The 20668-nt window shown below is 40.7% G+C and overlaps 1 protein-coding gene across 3 annotated transcripts in view; it reads right to left on the bottom strand.

Moving 5' to 3' along the window:
- TEK (TEK receptor tyrosine kinase) overlaps positions 1-20668 on the bottom strand; it is a 106642-nt gene that overhangs the window by 9625 nt on the left and 76349 nt on the right. For 2 of the 3 annotated variants that reach the window (XM_006939192.4, XM_003995529.6), the window contains 7 exons: positions 16663-16950; positions 10296-10595; positions 8256-8410; positions 6537-6747; positions 4023-4133; positions 1572-1762; positions 911-1024 (listed from right to left, as the gene is read on the bottom strand). In XM_006939192.4, the coding sequence (XP_006939254.3) occupies positions 911-1024; positions 1572-1762; positions 4023-4133; positions 6537-6747; positions 8256-8410; positions 10296-10595; positions 16663-16950 (1370 nt within the window). The remainder of the gene's footprint in view (positions 1-910; positions 1025-1571; positions 1763-4022; positions 4134-6536; positions 6748-8255; positions 8411-10295; positions 10596-16662; positions 16951-20668) is intronic. The other variant, XM_019816057.3, reaches the window with a different exon arrangement.

The raw sequence follows: 20668 nt of genomic DNA, 5'->3' as shown, positions 1-20668 counted from the left end.
CAGAAGCCTGAGCCTTGCCGAGGCAATTGTTACCCACAAAAGCAAAGGGGCCATGTGAAAACCGCAGGATTCCCAGGAAATCTTAGCCAGAGTAATGTCCACCAGACCTGGGAAAGGGGGAGCCATACCACTGGGGTAGAGCCACCAAACACATGTGATGATGCAGGATTTGTTAGCTCCAAGGCCCTGAACGTGCCAGCCCACCCTGGGAAAGCAGAGGGTGGCGTCACGTTGTTGTCACATCCCTGGAAGGAAGGGGCATTTCCAGGGAGCTATGACAGGCAACGAAAGCTGACTGAGTCCAGCTTCTCTCCTTCCATGGTGAGGTTCTCCTGGGATCTTCACTTGAAGATTAAATGTTACTGTTTGGGAGAGGAGGTGTCATCAGCAGAATGTGGATTCGACGTAGGCTTGGAGAGGGAGTGGAGAACTTTTGGCAAAGAGGGAAATCTGTGGCCTTAGAAGTTAGGGATTTCTCTATAGAGCCTCTTTGTGAGGTAGGAACCTTATTAATTTCTTTCCTTTAGATTTGGAAAGTATGTTAGATGTCTTTTTTGTCCCTCCTATGCTTGCTGTACATGAAAGGGGTTTGAGGGAGCTCCTCAGAGGTTTCTGAGTGAGACACTTAGGGGTCCTGCCTGGATGTAGACTGACCCCTGTACCATGAGGCTTGCATGTTCAATCACTTGGCCACATGTGACAGTGGCTTCTTCAGTGGCAAATACAGAGCCTTCAGTCATTTTAGCAATCAAACCTCAGAAAGGATGTTTGCCCGGCCAGGGCACTACCTACTGGGGTACCCAGCCAGATGCCTGAGTCACCAAAGAACAATGGCATCCAAGAGAAGGGCCATCAGGAGAAGGAGGTTGTCCTGGGGAGGATGTCCTCAGTGTCTGTGTTCTGAACTTACCATTGTCTTCTTCACATATACTTCTTGACCTCGGGACAATCCAAAATCTGCTATTTTGGCTACATAGTTTTCACCAACTAAAATGTTCCTGGCAGCCAGATCCCTGTGGATAAACTGAAATTTAAAGAAAAAAAAAAACATCGTTTGCTTTTTTCACTTCATTCTGTTGGCACAAGGCCACTGCGGTCAGACCTTTGGGAAATAGAGAAGAGAGGAACCCAATTCCCTTAAAGTTCCTCTCTAATATCCTCAGTGGATTTGGCCAAATGACCCATCATGTTTTGGGAGAAGCATTTCAGGGGGAAAAAAAAAAAGAAAAAAAGAAAGAAAAGAAAAAAAAAAAAAAACCCAGGTCATTAAATCTTCCTGCTGCAGTCCAAGTCCTCTGCTACCATGCATCATTTGGATCCAAATGAAGCTAAGATCAGTTCAACCTCCTCATCAAATACACATGCTGAGATTCACTAAATACAGTTCTTGTCAGTGTCTGGCATTAACTTCTATATAAACAGAATAGTAACAAAGAGATTAAAATTAGGACAATCATAAGAGGAATTAAAGGGGGGAAGTTGACTAGAAAAAATGTATAAATTTAGCTCAACTCTGAGTCCAGAGAGAATTTCAAAGGAAAGATGTCCAAAGCAAGGTCCTCACCACACACCTGTTTCTGGCTCAAGTAGTCCATGCCACGGGCCACATCTGCTGCAAAATGGAGAAGCTGCTGGGAGGACAGCGTGGAGGCGGTGCTGTTGGCAATGGCAAAGGCGGGATCGGTCTCCAGCACTCGGCTCTTGCGCAGGAAGTCCAGGAGGTTTCCGTGGGGAGCGTATTCGATGGCCAGGTACAGGTAGCCTGTGGGGAAAGGGAGAGACACCACCTTCTCAGTGGCCCTCAACAGCTCTGAGATTTCAAAGGTGTGCTAGGGTCTTGGGAATGGCTTGTAAAATTTAGTATCTAAAAGCAACACGTTGGGGCACCTGGGTGGCTCAGTCAGTTAAGTGTCCAATTCTTGATTTGGGCTCAGGTCATGCTCTCACGGTTCATGAGTTCGAGCCCTGTGTCAGGCTCTGCACGATGAGCACAGAGCCTGCTTGGGATTCTCTCTCCTTCTCTCTGTTCCTCCTCTGCTTGTGCTCTCTCTCAAAATAAATAAATAAACATTAACAAGGAAAAAAAAAAAAGCAATACATCTAGCGGTACCAACCTTGAGAACACTGACAACAGGACCGAGAGAAGTTTCACATTCCTGCCATGCTTACAGGGCACCATGCTCGAACTCAGGGTCCCCTCTTTCCCACCCCCTCCCGCCTACCACACGTGGACTAACATGGAGGCTTCCTGAAGGCCTGCACCTACTCAGTAAGATTTGCCTCCAGAAGATCTAGGACAGCTAGTCTGCATCACCTGTTATTTTTTTATTCAGTATTGATGGAGAACTAATGTGAGCCAGGCATGTTATTCCAGTCTGTCTCTAACTTTTCTTGAGGTTATTTTAAAAAAAGAAAAAAAAGAGTAAGTGTCCATGGCAGAAGGACCCGTACCAGGCAACTCTCTGCCTCCTCCTTCTACTGCTCCCCTAAAACTCCCGCTACGTCACTGTCTTGCTCGTTAGGTTCACAGAGTCTGAGGTCACAGACTGCATTTTGCTTAGAGAAATCAGAAAACTCAAACTTAGACAAATAAAACAATAGGTACTAGAAGAAATTATGGTCCGTTGTCTTCGCCTATTCCCAAATTGTTTTCCTTTTTTTTTTTTTTTTGATAAAATTAATCTTCTTTCACAAAAACATTGATCTTTTGAGTCAATGAAAAGTAGAGTGGTTTTACTGTCTTTTAAAGGTAAAATTTTTGGTATACCATTTTTTACATTTAAAATGTCGAATGAATTTTAACTTCAGAGACATTCTAAGAAATTGAAATTCTGGTGTAAAAAAAAAAAAAAAGCCTAGTACTGTAGCATGTAGCACTGTAAGGCAAGATACGCCTCAATGCTTTCTCACTTCCTCACTGAACTATAAATTTTAAGAGCCAACCAGTTATGTGCTAAGGTGATGACAGAGCAAAAATTTAAAAGATACAAATTTTTCTGTTGGCGGTGGTTACTTTTTTTAAACTTTCATTTACTGCTGTCCCATGCTGACCACTGTTTTCAGGAAATAGCTGAAAAATAAATGTCATTACTTCATTATTGAACCTAAGGGACATGATCTAGCTTTCAGAATTACACCCTATTGGATCACAGAATGATATATTGTTTGAAGCCCCAGTATTTTTAGTTTAATAAATTGAGGAAAAGGAAGTAGTCTCTCTTCTATTGTTGGTGTTTGTGCCTCAGAGTCAACAAGAGGTTGTCAAGTTTGGAAATAATTACTGTATGGAGCTTTTTTGTGGGATCAAACTTTTCCAATGAGGAATTAATAATAATTAAGCATAAATTTAAGCATAGATTCAGAATTATAAACCCAGGTAGGATGTTGAAGTAAACCCATAGAAGTGCTCAATTATATCTAAATAATATAAGTTGACCTTTAAGAGTATGCACAACATAGGATAGTTGTAGAGCTCCACCATAATTGTACCCATAATTGTTTGGGGAAAAAAATGAAGTTCTATCAGATATAAGTTTATTACTATTATTTTATCCTAGCCATTACCAATGCTTTTCTGTTACAATAGGTTGTTGGCATTCATGGATTTAACATTCAGAGTATCAGTGTCTTGGGTTTGGAGGAAATAAGATAGGCAACTCAGAAGAGCCAATGCACTTCACTCTTCCTGATGCTGAAGGCTCCCCCAAACCCTAGCAATAGTAGCTGAGGGAATCCCTGAATCAGCAAGGATGGCAGTGTGCAGCAACCACGGGTACCTTTGAACACTAATGGGTGAACCACACCAGAAGGCAAAAGATCCAGCCTGGGACCTACCTCCAAAAAAGATCCCAAGTCTCATTACAATCTATAAATAGGACCAGACATTCAGAATTAAACTGCAACTTTAAAAAAAAAAAAAATGCGTAGCATTCTTAAGATTGTTATATTTACTAATTTCAATATGGAATGTGCCTGTTTTAAACAAAAATTCTGGCAGGAAAGACAGGAAAAGAGCATCTTACCACGATGTTCACACGCTCCCAAGAGATTGATGATGTTTGGGTGGTGGCCAAGTTTACAGAGAACCTCCAGTTCCCCAGCGAAGTCCCTGTGGTCATCTTTGGAGGCATATTCTGGGAATTAAGTCAAGAGTTGTGATCCCTGGCTGTTAGACCTCTTTAGAAACAACTATTCCCTCCCACTCCCCAGGACCTTCAGAGGCACTTAGTCACCATCAGGTCTGGAAAACTGCATAGAAATCAGACATTACTCTAGGAAGAGTACTTGGTACCATTGATATTTTGGGCGGAAACCTCTGTTGTTGGGGGGCTGTCCTCTGCATAGTAGGATGTTCAGCAGCATCTCTGGCCTCTACCCCCCCCCCCCCCCCAGATACCAGCGGCCCAACCAAAAGTGTATCCAGACATTGCTGAACGTCCCCCAAGGGGCAAATCACCCCTGGTTGAGAACCACTGTTCTCAAGTTTTCTTGTTTAAGCTCTCAAATGCCCAGTGAGATGATTTGGTAGAGATGGAGCAGCCTCTATTTAGACTCCAGCTATTCTAGCTGAAGCCGCTGTCCAGCAACGCATATGCTGAGGAGCAGAACCAAAGTTTCAGTACAACAACACCGGGAATGTACACACCTTCCTTTATCATAATACTTTTAACCTGCTTTCCCACAAATCAGTCCTGCTAAAAAAACAAACAAACAAACAAACAAAAAAACACCTCAAATCCAACGGCATTTCTATGGAAGTTGCTTGATGGTCAGGAAACTGAACTACATCTGTTTCTATTCTTTTCATCCTGTCTCTCGGTTACCACTTGGATCAGAGGAAGAACCGCCAGGTACCAACCAGGCTGAAGGGAAAGCTCTCTCTGGCTGATGCACAAACTGATCAGCCTTGATTGGTGACAGAGCGCTATTATGGTTTTTTGAAAAATAATGTTGGGTAGGAAAGGGAGGAAGGGGGGGCCAGTTGGTGCTGGTGGCCCTGTGCCTACCTGAACATGCTTGGAAATTACAGGAATGTTTCATATGGGCTAAGGGTACACACAAAACTAGCTAGTAGGCAATCCCAAATCAGATACCCTGTTCATACCATAAGAAGCCCGAGGTTTAATGCCTTGGAAGCATATTTAAAATGAAGTTCTTTATAATGACCTTGTCCCCTACTTCAGTATCTGTCTTCCTTTGGATGCATCATTCTCCCTGCAGACATTTTCTGCCCTGGTGCCCCATTAAGCTATTTTACCTCTTCACATGGGCATGGGACCATCAGGCTCAGATCAGACTTTAAAAGCCCTGATTTTACAAAATTCTATATCCTTTCTTCTCACACTATCCTTACTATTCCCCAAAACTCCCTGTAACTAAAGTATCAAAACAGAAAAGACATTTCTGGATGCTAAGCAAGATTGTGTGTGTACATGTGTATGTGTGTATTTGAAATATACTACTATCTCTAGGCATTGACAGTATTTTATTTGTTTTATTTTATTTGTTTTCTATCAACCTGCTGCAAAGAACAAGTTAATTCCCCCCTTGCGCTCAATACTGCTGTCAGAAAGGAAAACCCAGCAGCAGCCTTAGAGAGCCCACACGGTGAAGGTGACCCACAGAAGTAGTTAATTACATTCCCTGTTCTGACACACAGCTTTCCAAGCCCAGATGCCCTAGAAGCCACAATGCAGCTTCTCAATCAAGCCATGTGCATTATCTGCCACTTCACACAGAAGAGAATACAGCTAGTACAGACAGTGAGCTAGACATTCAGCTTTCTCAGAAGATGTGTATTAGCCATTTTGTTAGATGGGTAGGCACCAAGCGGTCTTGAGATGAAGACAACTGGAAAATACCTCATTCTTGTGACCTTAGATCAATGGTTTTCAAACTTGAGGGTACAGAAGAAGCAAGGAGCATGCTTGTTGAGAACACAGATTCTCATGTGTCGCCCCAGAAACTCAAATACTGTAGATCCAACAGTGGGAGAAGCCAAGTAGATGCATTGCTAACGTCTCCAGGAATTTTGATGCAGATAATCCATGAAGACAGTGGTTTGCAAAATGTGGCCTCCAAACCCTCAGCATCAGCATCACCTGTGATCTAATTAGAAATACAAATCCTCTGGCCCTGCTCCAGACTTCCTGAGTCAGAAACCAAGGTGGACCCCACAGTCTGCTTCTAACAAGGCTTTCAGACGATTGTGATGCATGCTCAATTTTGAGAACCACTGCAGTAAGAGAAACAACAGTCCTCCCCCACAATGAGCAGTGTGTGACAGGGAATCTGTATTCTCACATCACAACAAGACAGTGGCATTGAAACAGCTCATGCCTTCATGTTTATGTCCTGACCCTGTCACCAGCTGACCTCAAAGGAAATATCACCTGCAGTTGCACTGAACAGCTATATCTGACACCATGCCAATTTTCTGTTTAAATAATGTAGGAGAATAGAGGAAAGATTCAACAGGAAGTCAAGTTGTCTCCCCGCCCGAGTGAAATGCTGACTTGATGTGGCCAAGCACTGACCTTTCATTCTCTTGATGGCAGCGTCCATCCGTAAGCCGTCCTTCTTGATGCGCGCCTTAAGAACCTGGCCAAAGTTACCCTCCCCGATCACATCTTGAAATTTGATGTCATTCCAGTCAAGCACTGGATAAATTGTAGGATCTGGGTTGTTTTTGGCCTTCCTGTTCAGGGCCAAAGTTCCTGAGTTGAACTGCACAACTGGCTCTTCCCTCTGGAGAAATAATTTTTTAAAGGTTTTATGTCAGGATTTTTCATAATTCTGACATGCATAAATACTCCTGGTTTGTATCCATACCAAGTGAAACAAGAAACTAATTCTGGGATGGAGATGGAAATAGGTTTCATCTAACAGACTGTCTACAGCTTCATGGGACACTTCCAGGCACTGGGGGAAGGTATTCTGCAATCAATTAGCAATGTCTGCAGACAGCAAGGCAGGGGAGAATTAGAGCAGGGATGCCACAGGATGGCACATCCCTGAGTTAGTCACATTGAGTTTCTATTGAGCTTTTAAATAAGCAGGTACTTAGTTCTGGTTTGGAAAAGAACACAGAGATCCTATCTGGGACAGTAAGAGGCCATGCCTCCATGAGAGCTTTTCTTACATAGTCTTGGTCTATTCTGGACTCTAACTCACTCGCTCTGGCTTATCCTAAACCTGAGAACTTCTTGAGCCCACTCTGGAGCAGATTCAGACCCCAGGATGACAGAGGCTTACAGCAAAGCCCAACACAGCATCACCTTTTCTCCTGAGTTTGAGAGGCTGGCATGTATAATGACAAGGCACCAGTATCATAGGAGCTCCAGTGCTCCCGGCCCCCTTGCTGGCCCTTTCTCTCCAGAAGCAGCTTGAGTTGAGCCACCTCTGGCATGGAGTCAGATAACAAAGCTCCCCTTGTCCTCCATAGAGGGGAAGCCCAGGGATCTGTGGACATGAAGGTATACCTTATCTAGAATGTGTAGCTGTACTCAATGTTTTGTACATGGCATTGATAAAGCTGGTTGCAAGTTCATTTTACAGAGCTTAAAACCACACACTAGAAAGACATTCAGGCTCTAGTAAAACCAAAGGAATCAAACAGGGTACATATTGGTCAAGTATGATTTTGTAAACTCTGGTTACTGATCAAAATGTTTAGGCGAAAGAATGATGCAGTGCCAGGTATTATGAACTATGACTGCAGACTGAAGGATACAAAGGAATGGAGATACACACATGTACATACAATTCACATATATTACAGACACAATGTATATGGGATAATAAGATTGTGGGAGATACTAAAAGTCGAAAATGGGAACTGGAAATAGGAAATGTCTAGCACAATACATCATTACCCATGACATTGAGGTCTGGTTACACTCATGTCCTTCCTTACCAACAGTGTTCAGTTCTTCATACTGCAAGATTAGTCTCCCTGGTGACTTATCATTAGGATGACCATACAGCTCACTTTGTTAGGGCCTGTTTTAGCCCTGGCTTCCTGAATAATTACTAAGAGCAACCTTTTCACTCTCATAAATGTTCCAGGTTGGATAACAAATTATATAGTCATGCTGTTTATCTCCCATTTCATAACGGAAGTCAAAGAGAAGATGAGGCCTGGCTAAGGAAAATACTGGCTTTAGAAGTAAATTTCCTGGTCCACAGCTTTCAAGTGAAGGTTCTGCATTCATGCAGACTTGTACTTATTAGTTAGTAGGAAGATGAGACACTACCACGTTTTGGAAAGCTTGGGCCATTCTCCTTTGGACATTTGCCCTCTTCAATTGCAACATGATCAGGAAGGCCAACAGCACCGTCAGGCAGGTCATTCCTGCCGAGCCAAGGATGGCTATAAGCAGCATTTTCCCGCCTCCAAGGTCCGCTGGTGCTGCGCAGAACACAGGAGAAGCAGTAGGGTTAGTTTTGGAGAGACAGGGCAAGACCATCTATGGTAGACATCACAGGGAAACAGAAATGTCATGGTAGCCCTGACTCTGCCACCTAATTGCTATGGGACCTTGGGCTACTCATTCATATGTTCTGAAACTCAATGGAGAGGAATGACTCACAGTCTGACTTTTTATAAGACCTAAAAAAAAAAAAACAAAAACAAAAGCAACAACAAAACAAAAAAAACACCAAAAAACACAAAGTGCTGATTATTATTAATTATTAATTATTAATCTCATCATTTATCCAACTTTTACTTCCAAGTAGAGGCCCAAGCAACTGCACATTGTCAAGCAATAGTGAGAATGACTAACTAGATGTAGGACTTTGGGAAAGTAGCTAAAGTTCCCCTGAATAATTTCCCCACCTAGAAAATCTCTCTTGTTCTAAGATGCTGAGTTTAGAGTCTGTAAGGTATTTTGCTTTTTTTTTTCTTATATAAAAAACTGATAGAGAAAATCTGAGAATACCAATGGGAGAATGAAGGAAAGGAGGAGGGGAAGGAGGGAGAGACAGAAAAGAAAAACCATTAAATTCAGGGCTCAGGTCAAAATGAACTTAAAGATTATGGTCTAATCTTTCCATCTCTTTCCCTTAAACTCAAATAAAATTAAATGCAATATATTTTTACGAAAAACAGTATGTAGAGCATCACCCCATCTTCTTACAAGTATTCTTTTGTGATTATCTCTTTCCTTCCTTCTATCTCTACTCATGGGTGCATAAAAACAAGTCTGGAATAGAATAGTGAGAATTTTGTTGTTTTGTTATGTCTTTTTTTTATTTTTTTGCTTGTATTTTTATAGAGCTTGGATTTAGGACCTGTACACATTTTACCAAAACACAAAAAATTATAAAAGTAATGCATTTATTAAGAGTGTCATCTGAAAACTCCAATTCTCTATAATTGGTAGACTCATAATTCCTTTAACATTTCAAAAATATTCCAAAGAATCAGCACTGAAAATATCCATGTTTCATTTTATTTCTTAAGCCCTAGGTAGCCCTCGAAACCAAGAAGTTTTTACTACTATAAGATTTTCTGTAAAAAAAAAAAACAAAAAAAAAACCTTAGTCCAGGTTATATAAATCTTCCAAAATTTCCATCTAACATCATTCTATGTTCCCTCACACTTGTGGTACAGGGCAGAGGGCTGGGAGGTACGGTTGCAGACAGAATTCAAAGGGAGGATGCTCCAGGAACTGCAGCCCCCAATCCCCATCCTGGGTCCCTTTTGTTCACTTAACTATGTTCAACAGGTGTTATCAATCACAAACCCTGGGCATCCTGTGCTTGGCACTCTGAGGGACCTCCATCTGTCTCGAAGAGCTTACTCTCACTAGAGTGGGGGTTAGTGGTGGATGTGGAGACATTATAACTTGGATCCAAACAGTGAAAGAAAAAAAAAAAAAACCTCAGAATAGTATAGTGTCATCCAAGCTAAAAGAGGAGTTCATTTGAGAAAGAATGGTGTTGGTTCTTGGAGCCTCCCACTGAAGCACCAGCGTAGGCCTGCCTCCACTAAGCAGCTTCCACATTCTTTTTCCATGGAATCAAATTCATATTCTTCAGAGCCTCCACTGCTGGATAGGGAGTGTGATGGGATAATTTAGTCTAAGGCTTAACAAAAGAAAATGGATCAACAAGGATTCCTTCCCAGGGGCATTTTCATTTTAAGAACCTATCTAGAGATGGTGAAGCCTATTTGGACAAATGAGTTATGTCACATGATGTACATATCAGGTAAATATCTTAAGATAATGGGGCTTTCCCAATCATCTCCAGAAATAATCCTATGTAAATACCTGTCCACTCTACCAACCTTGAGATTTAGAAAGGGTCATCAGTTCGTGAGAAAAGGTTGGGTTGCTTGACCCTATGTTGTTCTCTGCAAAAATGTCCACCTGGTAAGCTGTTTCAGGCTCTAGGCCCTTGAGGTGATACTGGGTAATGGTGGCATTCTTGATCTTCACATCGATGTGCTGGTCTTCATTCTTGCCCTGAACCTTGTAACGGATGATAATAGAAGAAATAGAATAGCCATCCAAGATTGTCCAAGAGATCATGGCTGAGGAGTCTGTGATGTTAGAAATCTTAATGTTTTCTGGTTGAGGAGGGAGAACTAGAAATTAAAAAAAAAATTTAATTCACTTAGGATACACTATCATCATTTAGATTATTATGTTCTTAAGAGATACTTAATGTCAGTTCATAAACCATGAATGGCAGAAAGCAGGAAAGAACCTCTTTGACCCTGCCTGCAGCAACTTCTTATTCAACACGTCTCTGGAGGCAAGGGAAGCAAAAGCAAAAATGAACTACTGGGACCTCATCAAAATAAAAAGCTTCTGCACAGCGAAGGAAACAATCAGCAAAACTAAAAGGCAACTGACGGAATGGGAGAAGATATTTGCAAATGACATATCAGATAAAGGGATAGTATCCAAAATCTATAAAGAACTGATCAAACTCAACACCCAAAAAAACAAATAATCCAGTGAAGAAATGGGCAAAAGACATTAGTAGACACTTCTCCAAAGATACCCAGATAGCCAACCGACACATGAAAAAATGCTCAACATTGTTCATCATCAGGGAAAAACAAATCACAATGAGATACCACCTCACACCTGTCAGAATGGCTAACATTAACAACTCAGGCAACAACAGATGTTGGTGAGGATGCAGAGAAAAAGGATCTCTTTTGCATTGTTGGTGGGAATGCAAGCTGGTGCAGCCACTCTGGAAAACAGTATGGAGGTTCCTCAAAAAATTAAAAATAGAACTACCCTACAACCCAGCAAATGCACTACTAGGTATTTATCCAAGGGGTACAGGTATACTTTTCAAAGGGGCACATGCACCCCAATGTTTACAGCAGCACTATCAACAATAGCAAATGTATGGAAAGAGCCCAAACGTCCATTGATGGATGAACGGATAAAGAAGAGATGGTGTATATACATACAATGGAGTATTACTGGGCAAACAAAAAGAATGAAATCTTGCCATTTGCAAATATGTGGATGGAACTGGAGGGTATTATGCTAAGCGAAATTAGAGAAAGACAAAATTCATATGACTTCACTCATATGAGGACTTTAAGATACAAAACAAATGAACATAAGGGAAGGGAAGCAAAAATAATATAAAAACAGGGAGGGAGGGGGACAAAACATAAAAGCCTCAAATATAGAGAACAAACAGGATTGTCAGAGGGGTTGGGGGAGGGGGATGGGCTAAATGGGTAAGAGGCATTAAGGAATCTATTCCTGAAATCACTGTTGCACCATATGCTAACTAACTTGGATGTAAATTAAACAAGAAATAAATTTTTTAAAAAACATGAATGGCAAATAGATGTTTTCTCAGATGGTAATTCCAATCAATTGGAAGTGGACTCCAGAAGACATGACAAAATAGCATAAGCCAGGAAAAACGTCAACACATACATCACATATTTGCTCATGCTTGCATTAAAATAAGACTTCAAATTCTGTTACCCACAAACATATATTATACTGTTTTTGATGCTGGGAAGAACAGAAAGATTATGAGAGTTGACATTTATATAGGCTCTTCCATACAGTAACTCATCTCCTCTTCCTAACAATCTTATAAAAATTCAGTCCCAGAGAGGTAAAGTGACTTGACCAAGGTCATATAGCTATTGTGTAGAAGAAATAGGATTCAACTCCTGGCACTCTGACTCCACAGTCCATCATCTTAGCCACTTTCCCAAAAAGCCTATCCTTGCCCTAAATGTATTTATGGAGCAGTAGCAAGTCAGTGTACACATAAGAAAATGTGTCAAGGACTTAACAGACAAAATGCTACTGGGATTTAGGGAAAATAGAGATCACATTCTACTTGGGGGGAGGATGAGAAAGAGAGGTTCTGAGGTTTTCCAGATGTGAAGATGATAGGCACAGAATTGTCCCTACATTTTCACTCAACCTTCTGTCTGGTAAAGGACTCCTGCAAGAGGTAAGTCGCTGACTCTATACAATAGAGTGACTCTGTATGACCCCAGGGAAGAAGGAATCCAAGGTCTTGCCCCTGATATCAATTATACCTTCCATCTGTGAGGCTGTTGACAAGGTGTTTCCATATGCAGGTTCCCTCTTGACCCTCATAACCACATAGGTGGCTATGAGTAGTGCTGAGATTTTTATTATCCAGTTTTAGAGATGGACTTTGAAAATGAAAGGACTTGTACTGGTCCCAGTAAGTAAGTAAAAGACCCAGGCGACTTCACCCCATATATTACTGTCTTTCCCCATATACTGCTTAGAAGCAAAACAGAACCTTCAAGAAATGTCTTCAGGTATATTCTTTCTATCCTGAATTCTCAGAGATTCTTCTGGATTCTAAATTTCCTCTTTCCATGACGGTGATCATACTCCTTTGGTAACTGTGGCAATTTATGAGGATTAAATATTGGATTTTGGGCCTTCCAAATCTGATGGTCATTTTCTATGTCCCAAACCACAGTTGATTCATCAACAGTATGTCTTAACTTCCTTTGCCTCCACTACCAAGATTTTGTATATTTTTATAAAAATATAGAATAATCTTCCTTCCCATAAGGAGATGACAAAATATTTGGATTCTTACCATTTTCAGACTACTATTAACACATGATTAACTTTTATATAGTGGTGCCTCAAAAAAATATTCAACTTGATAAACCAGCGGTAGATCTAAACCTGTCACAAAAAGAAGCAGTGCCTTGCAGACACCTGCTAATTTTAATGCCAACTAAAAAGCACAAATTTACATCTACCAATTTATCCACATTATGCCTGAAAGAAGTCACCCTTTGAACTAGCTTAGTGGATCTGTGATTTAGATGCAGTGAGTCTGAATCCAGCCATCTACATTTTTGCAGTTTCACCAGGTAGGTTCTAAAGTCGATTTTAAAACACTTTAGGAAAAGCTAACCAAACAATTTACAAGTGGGATATGACTGCAAAATGAACTTCTCCAAGAAACGATCTCTTTTTGCAATTGTTCACTGCCCCTCCAAAGAGACTAATGGGTATCCCGGTTTAGTAAAAACAAACAAAACATAGAATTAAAATATGCAATTTTGAGTCCTAACCCCACGATTTACTTGCTTAATAACTTTGGTCAAGTTGCTTACCTTCCTTTGCTTCAGGTTCCTCATTTGTTAAACATGATGACAATTCCTATTCTAATTTCCTTACAAAGTAATTGTTGTGTCAAATGATATACTCTGCATATACGTATGCAAAAAAAATTACACACATGTATTATTTTTACATACGTTTGGGGCCATAGGCCAAATTTAATTCATTCCACCCCTTACACTTGGACCAGATGAAATTGCTAGGCTGTGACTACTCAAAGTATGGCATTATGACCATTAGCTTGCTATATGTGAATAAATAAGACTAAAACTAAAAAGATTAAAATACACCAAAATAGGGGCACCTGGGTGGCTCAGCCAGTTAGATGTCTGACTTTGGCTCAGGTCATGATCTCGCCATTTGTGGGTTTCAGCCCCGTGTCAGGCTCTGTGCTGACAACTCAGAGCCAGGAGCCTGCTTTGGATTCTATATTTCCCTCTCTTTCTGCCCTTCCCCTGCTTGTTCCCTCCCTCCCTCTCTCTCTTTTTCAAAACTAAAATAAAACATTTTTTAAAAACACACCAAAATAACATCCCTAAATTTTAAAGACCCAAATATACAAAACAACTAGAACTACTAGAAAAAATACAGAGAATATGTTCATGACCTTGGGGTAGAGAATAATTCTGAAACAAAAGTACAAACCATAAAGGCAAATATTGAAAGGTCTCATTACTTCAAAATTTAAAGTATCTGTGGAGAAGTCACCACAGACAAGTGGAAAATAAAAAAATTATGAGAATAATATTTGCAATGTGTGTAATAAGAATAAGTATCCAAATTATATAAACAGCTTTTTACACATCCGTAAGAAAAGGCAACCAATAGAAAATGGGCAAAGTGTATCAACAAATACATCAAAAAAAGGAGGAAATCCAAATGCCCATGAAAATATGCTCAACATTGCTGGTTACCCAGAAAAAGAAAATTGAAATTAACAGTGGGGTACCATTTTTTACCTTTGAGATTATGAAAAATAAAAAGGTCTTCAACATCAAGTATTATAGAGAAAGGATATATATACAGGACTGGATGTGGGGAAGATGGTGCTCTCACATATTCCTGGACATCATCCACTTGGAATAGCCACTTCAGAGAAAAATAGCCTCAGTTCTACTTCTGGACATACTCCCTAGAAAAGCTCTCACACCTATGCACCTGGAGACATGTATAAAGGATGATCATTGCATTTTTCTTTGGGATAGTTAAAAAAAAAAAAAAAGGAAGGAAGGAAGTTAGGAAGGAAGTTGGGAAGGAGGAAAACAGACAACCTAAATGCCCACCTCAAAGGGAATGGATAAATAAGAGGACAGTCATAACAAAGAATATTATGCAGAAGTTAAAAAGGGATATGTCAGATCTAAACAAAGGAACATGGATAAGATGAAATGATGTTTATTCCAAAGAGCAAGATGAAGAGTGATTTGTATGCATATGTGCACTTATCGATGAAATTAACATACTGAGTTGATTCAACCTTGAATGGAAAGATACACAGCAAACTCCTAATTGGGTTGTCTCTGGGGAGCAGAGAATAGAATGAGAGTAGGGATGATGCTCCAAGGGGCTTGTGATCTGTCTGTATGGTGTTATTACTTCCATAAATCAACAAAAAGGCTGAAAGTAAATATGACACAATATTAACAGTTGTTAATTCTGGGTGGTAGGAATGTAAGTGTTTGAAGTACTATTCTCTGTACTATGTTGTAACTTTAAATTTCACAGAATTTTTTACAAGCTGATGAAGAATTCCTGAACACTGACAAAGCAGTTGACTTCACATGTCACTCACAGAAGACAGTGGCTGGAGAAACAGAGCCAGTGTCTACACCTGGTACGGAGGAAGTGAGGACACAGCTGAAGAGAGCCTCAGACATCGGGTATTGGCAAGGGACCACAAGATCCTAACATAAGTGGCAGTCGGTGTGGCCAAGAAATATTTAATCTTTCCAAGGACTCCAAAACACACAGATATAGTTCTAATGCAATGAATCAAAAGAGAACTCTTTGCCTAATGATGAAAAATTTTCAATACCACCAGGAAACCCAAGAAGTCCTAACTAATTTTAAATTTTTTTTTCAATGTTTTTTTATTTATTTTTGGGACAGAGAGAGACAGAGCATGAACGGGGCAGGGGCAGAGAGAGAGGGAGACACAGAATCGGAAACAGGCTCCAGGCTCCGAGCCATCAGCCCAGAGCCTGACGCGGGGCTCGAACTCACAGACCGCGAGATCGTGACGTGGCTGAAGTCGGATGCTTAACCGACTGCGCCACCCAGGCGCCCCAGTTTTAAATGACCAATCTGAAATACAGAAAATCCTGGGCTGCAGAATATTTTGAAAGAAAAGCGATTTTATTACTCTCAAATATACTTTGGAACCCTAAGAATTATCTATTATGAATATTTTTCAAGTCAAGTATTTGGCTTGTAAGATTAGGAAAGACCTAAGTAACCAGCATTTTTATGTGTCTAAAGAAATAGGACAATCCTAGTTTGTTTGTTTGTTTGTTTGTTTGTTTTCTAGAGAGAGACAGAGCAAAGCTGGGGAGGATCAGAAAAAGAGACAGAGGATCTGGAGCAGGCTCTGTGCTGACAGCAGACAGCCCAATGTGAGGGTTGAACTCATGAACTGAGAAATCATGACCTGAGCCAAAGTCAGTTACTTAACTGACTGAGCCACCCAGGTGCCCCAAGAAAGAGGACAATCCTGAAAACTGTCCTGTAACAAATTAAACCCTAGAAAAGCTTATTCATGTTATTAACTTACTTAATACATAACTCCATACCAAGGAAAGGTAAATTTTAGCACAGTCCTGCCTGAATTATTGCAAATCCAAAAACATGGAGATTTCTTATGCATTACAGGTTATTCAAATGATTTGGTATGCTGGGGCAGGGTATTAATTAGCCTCCATTCACAATTAACTGCCTTTTACGATTTCCAGCAAACAGTCTTGACTTGATGGTAGCTAAGTCCAAGTAGCGTTAGCCAAATGTCATTCAGGCAAGGTTGGGGGCACATGAGTTACTTACTGTCACTAAGGGTCCAAGCGATGAGATCTTCACTCCATTCCCCCTGGGCCTTGGTGTTGACTCTGGCTCGGACTATGTACTGCTCCCTGGGGTGTAAATTGTTAAGTAGCACTGAAGTCAAGTTGCCTGGGACTTTGATATTCTGCTGGTCACTATTCATTTGCACAGACCTCCTCTCCACTTCAACATAAAAGTCATCTTCTGAGGTTGGAAATATTGGTTGCCAGGTCAAATTTAGCGTAGTCTGACTTTTTGGTAGGAGAATAAGACCTCTTGGAGGAGGGAGACCTGGGAGAAACCAGAAAGGTTATGATTTTTTTAAAGATTTTATTTTCAAGTAAGCTCTATACACAACATGGGGTTCAAACTTAAAACCCCAAAATCAACAGTCACATGCTCTACCGACTGAACCAGCCAGGTGCCCCTAGACCATGATTTTCACATAGGGTGAAGCACAAACAGCCCCAAAGGGCAGCTTTACATAACAACCTTGGCTTCTAGAATAATATACAACTTCACAAGCCATCAAAGAAACACAAGCTAGCAACCATGCAAGACTTTTTTTCTATCAAAACTGCAAATCTTTGTAACAATTCTAATTTGTAGTTTGAATACTTATAATACAGGAAGACCTTTAGAGAACAACTTGGGAATATTTTCCAATAGCCCTAGAAATGACCATATGCTTTGGCCCTATAACCTAACCATACCAGGGATTTATATTGAAGAAATAATTCAAAGGGAAAAACCTATGTACATGAAGATGTTCATTATAGCATTATTTAAATAGCAAACAGTCCTAAATACTCAAAATAGGAAAATGCTTTAATAAATTATGATATAGCCATCCAATTGATTAAAATAGATCATGGGGAAAAGTATGGGAGGCCAATAAAGTATTTATAATACTTGAGAAAAAACTCTGCAACATGGTAAAAGTCATGTCTACAAATGGTGAAGGACAGGGAGGAAAGTGATAAAAATTTAAAATGTGGAGGGGCGCCTGGGTGGCTCAGTAGGCTGAGAGTCTAACTTCAGCTCAGGTCAGGATCTCACGGCTCGTGAGCTTGAGCCCTACGTCGGCCTCTGTGCTGACAGATGGTAGCTAAGTTGGAGCCTGGAGCCTGTTTCAAATTCTGTGTCTTCCTCTCTCTCTGCCCCTCCCTCCCTCCCTCCCTCCCTCCCTCTCTCTCTCTCTCTCTCTCAAAAATAAACATTAAAATTTTTTTAAAAAAATTAAAACAGATTTCCCAAGATTGTGGGATAGTAGGTAACTATTCAGTGTTTCTGTCATGCTTTTGAGCAACATATTTTAAAGCAATTATAGGGTTACTTCTCCTTAGCAAGAATTTCAAACATTATAATAGCTGTAGTGGCAGGGCCTGGAGCAGCCCTGCTCTGATCACATCAAAGTATCAGCTACAACCACATGCTGCCCCTGCCAAGACCCTGGGCTACCAGACAGGTACCTGAATGGAAACAATATGAGTTCTGAAATGAATCAGATAATGCTTTGTGGCTTGGGAAAATTCGTAAGTTCTCCAAGTTTACATGTAACACAGGATGAAAAAAGCAATCTTGCAGACTCAGGAGGAGTAAATGGGATAATGGATGTGAAAATGCTTGGAAGGTGTCAGGGACTCTATTAACATAACCTACTTTCCTTCCTTCCTTTCTTCCTTTCTTCCTTCCTTCCTTCCTTCCTCCCTTCCTTTCTTTCTTCCTTCCTCCCTCTCTTCCTGTCTTGTGTCAATGGACACAGAAGGAATCTGTGTATTTTCAGTTAATAATAGTAAATTGATTTTTAAATTCCAGATATTAAGTGTTTGCAAAACACAGAATAGGGATCCTCTAACTTGTGCTTTCTCAGTGGGGACATTATTGCCCCTAAGGGGGCAAAAACTGGTTCCTGGGATATGAGAACATTTTATACATTACAATGGCTTAGACATTTGTCTTAAGGACACAGATATCTAAAAAAGGGGGCAATGATTGAAGAAGGAGGAGGGGGAGGGGGAAGGAAAGGGAGAGAAGGTTGAGAAACACTGTTCTAACTCTTCTTGATGAGAAGAAGGGTCTATTTCCATACATCAGGACAGTGACTCCCACCAGCCAGTCTGACTGCTGTTATACTAGGGAGAACCAGCAGTCAGGTCCCACAATTTACTTGGCATTATGCTAAAGCAATAGTTACTCTCTATAGCGTTTGCAAATTAAATCATTATTATAACTATTTAACATGAATACATTTATTACTCTACATAGTTATTATTCCCTATAACCTTTACAAACTCAAAGAGGTGATGTCAACGCCTTTGGCTCATCTCTGAGGTTTAAGGTCCATGAAGCCGCCCAGAGGGGCTAGGCAAGCTTGTAACGACAAAGCAGAACAGAGGGTTGATGTCTTGGAGCATATATCTAAACCTTCTAAGCCTAGGCCTGGTACAGGGGAGTAACTGGGACCAACTTCCCTTTGCCTTTCCTTTGGGAACATGACTTACCCTTCACCCCTCCCTACCTGCCCTGTATGTGCCATGTGTTCAGAGTGTGATCTCTTCCCTCCTCTCCTGGCTTTCTGGCCTTCCCCATTTAGTCAACACACTTATAAATAGTGCAACTGCCAGATAAATTAAAAACCAAACATCAGCAAGATTCAAATGATGGGAAAAGAAGAACCATCAAGAATTCCCTCCCCACCTACCCCTGAGAACTCCTTTGAAATATTCCAAGAGACTTCTAAATACATCCTGGCTGGAACATGTTCTGAGCACTGAAGACAGTCCAGTGTGGGTCTGTGAAGTGTTTTATGATCTGTTCCATAAATACTTTCCATCTGAGTCAGATTATGTATGACCTTCCCCTTTGATTCATCAGTACTGGCAGAGAGAGAATTAACTACCATTTGCCTTTGAGCAGCAACCTGACCACAGCCAGAAGCCCCTTTGATGTCTTTATCTTCTACTTTATATAGTTTCTGGTATGATTTTTGGTATTTGCTATCTGCTGAGTTCCCAGGAAACCGTTCCTCATTTGCACAATGCTTCTACAAGCACCAGAGTTGCTTTGGAGTTTCCCTTTGGTTTTCTAATGGTGGCGCTAGTGAGGTGAAACAGATAGGGTGAGTGAAGTTGGGCAGTCTCTGTTAAGGGAAGCACCACCCCTGCAGGAGACTTAAATGTTCTTTCGTATTTCACACTCATTAATCCAGATCCTTCTGGACTAAAAATAGGAAAACTGACCAAGTGGGATAAAGAAATGGTGTCTTTGGGCTCCTAGCTAAAATAATAATAATAATAATAATAATAATAATAATAATAGTGACAACAACAACAACAACCAAAGAAGTAAAAGGATGTTAAGTCTGAAGATCAACTTAGTAACCACTCAATAAAATGGGGAAGATGATTCTTACCCTTTAAGGTAATATAAATTAAATATATGTGAACTACAAACTATAAAGCGCTGACCAGGAGACAGCAACAAATGCTTATACCCAAGGACCACTAGAAAGGCAAACTTTACAAGGGATCACTCCCCTGTTTCTGACAGGGGTACCTGGGAAGCAGAAAGATGGAGCCTAGGTTAGCATCAAGGAAGCTTCACAGATTCAAAGGATTCTCAATCAACACAGTAGAAGGCCAATAGATACTAACATTGATCAACCAAAAAAATATCACTATATTACTCAGAACGTATGGACCGAGGATATGCAAAATCCAGTACAACTCGCCAACTTTTTAGAGCTGCAAAATCTTGAGCCTGACTCCCACCCCAAACCTACTGAATTGGAAACTCTGGGGGGGGGGGGGCTCAGATACCTGTTTTAACAGGCTCTCCAGGTAATTCTTATGGACACTAATGTTTGAGAACCACTGAGGTATATATAATAAGAAATAGCTTGGGCACCTGGGTGGCTCAGGTGTTAAGCATCTGGCTTGTGCTCAGGTCATGATCTCACCGTTGGTGAGTTCAAATCTCATATCAGGTGAGCTCAAGTCCCACTTTG

The sequence above is a fragment of the Felis catus genome, chromosome D4, assembly GCF_018350175.1.
Source record: "Felis catus isolate Fca126 chromosome D4, F.catus_Fca126_mat1.0, whole genome shotgun sequence".
NCBI classification, from domain to species: domain Eukaryota; kingdom Metazoa; phylum Chordata; class Mammalia; order Carnivora; family Felidae; genus Felis; species Felis catus.
Note: the sequence above shows the minus strand (reverse complement) of the source record. Positions and strands in the feature narration are given on the sequence as shown.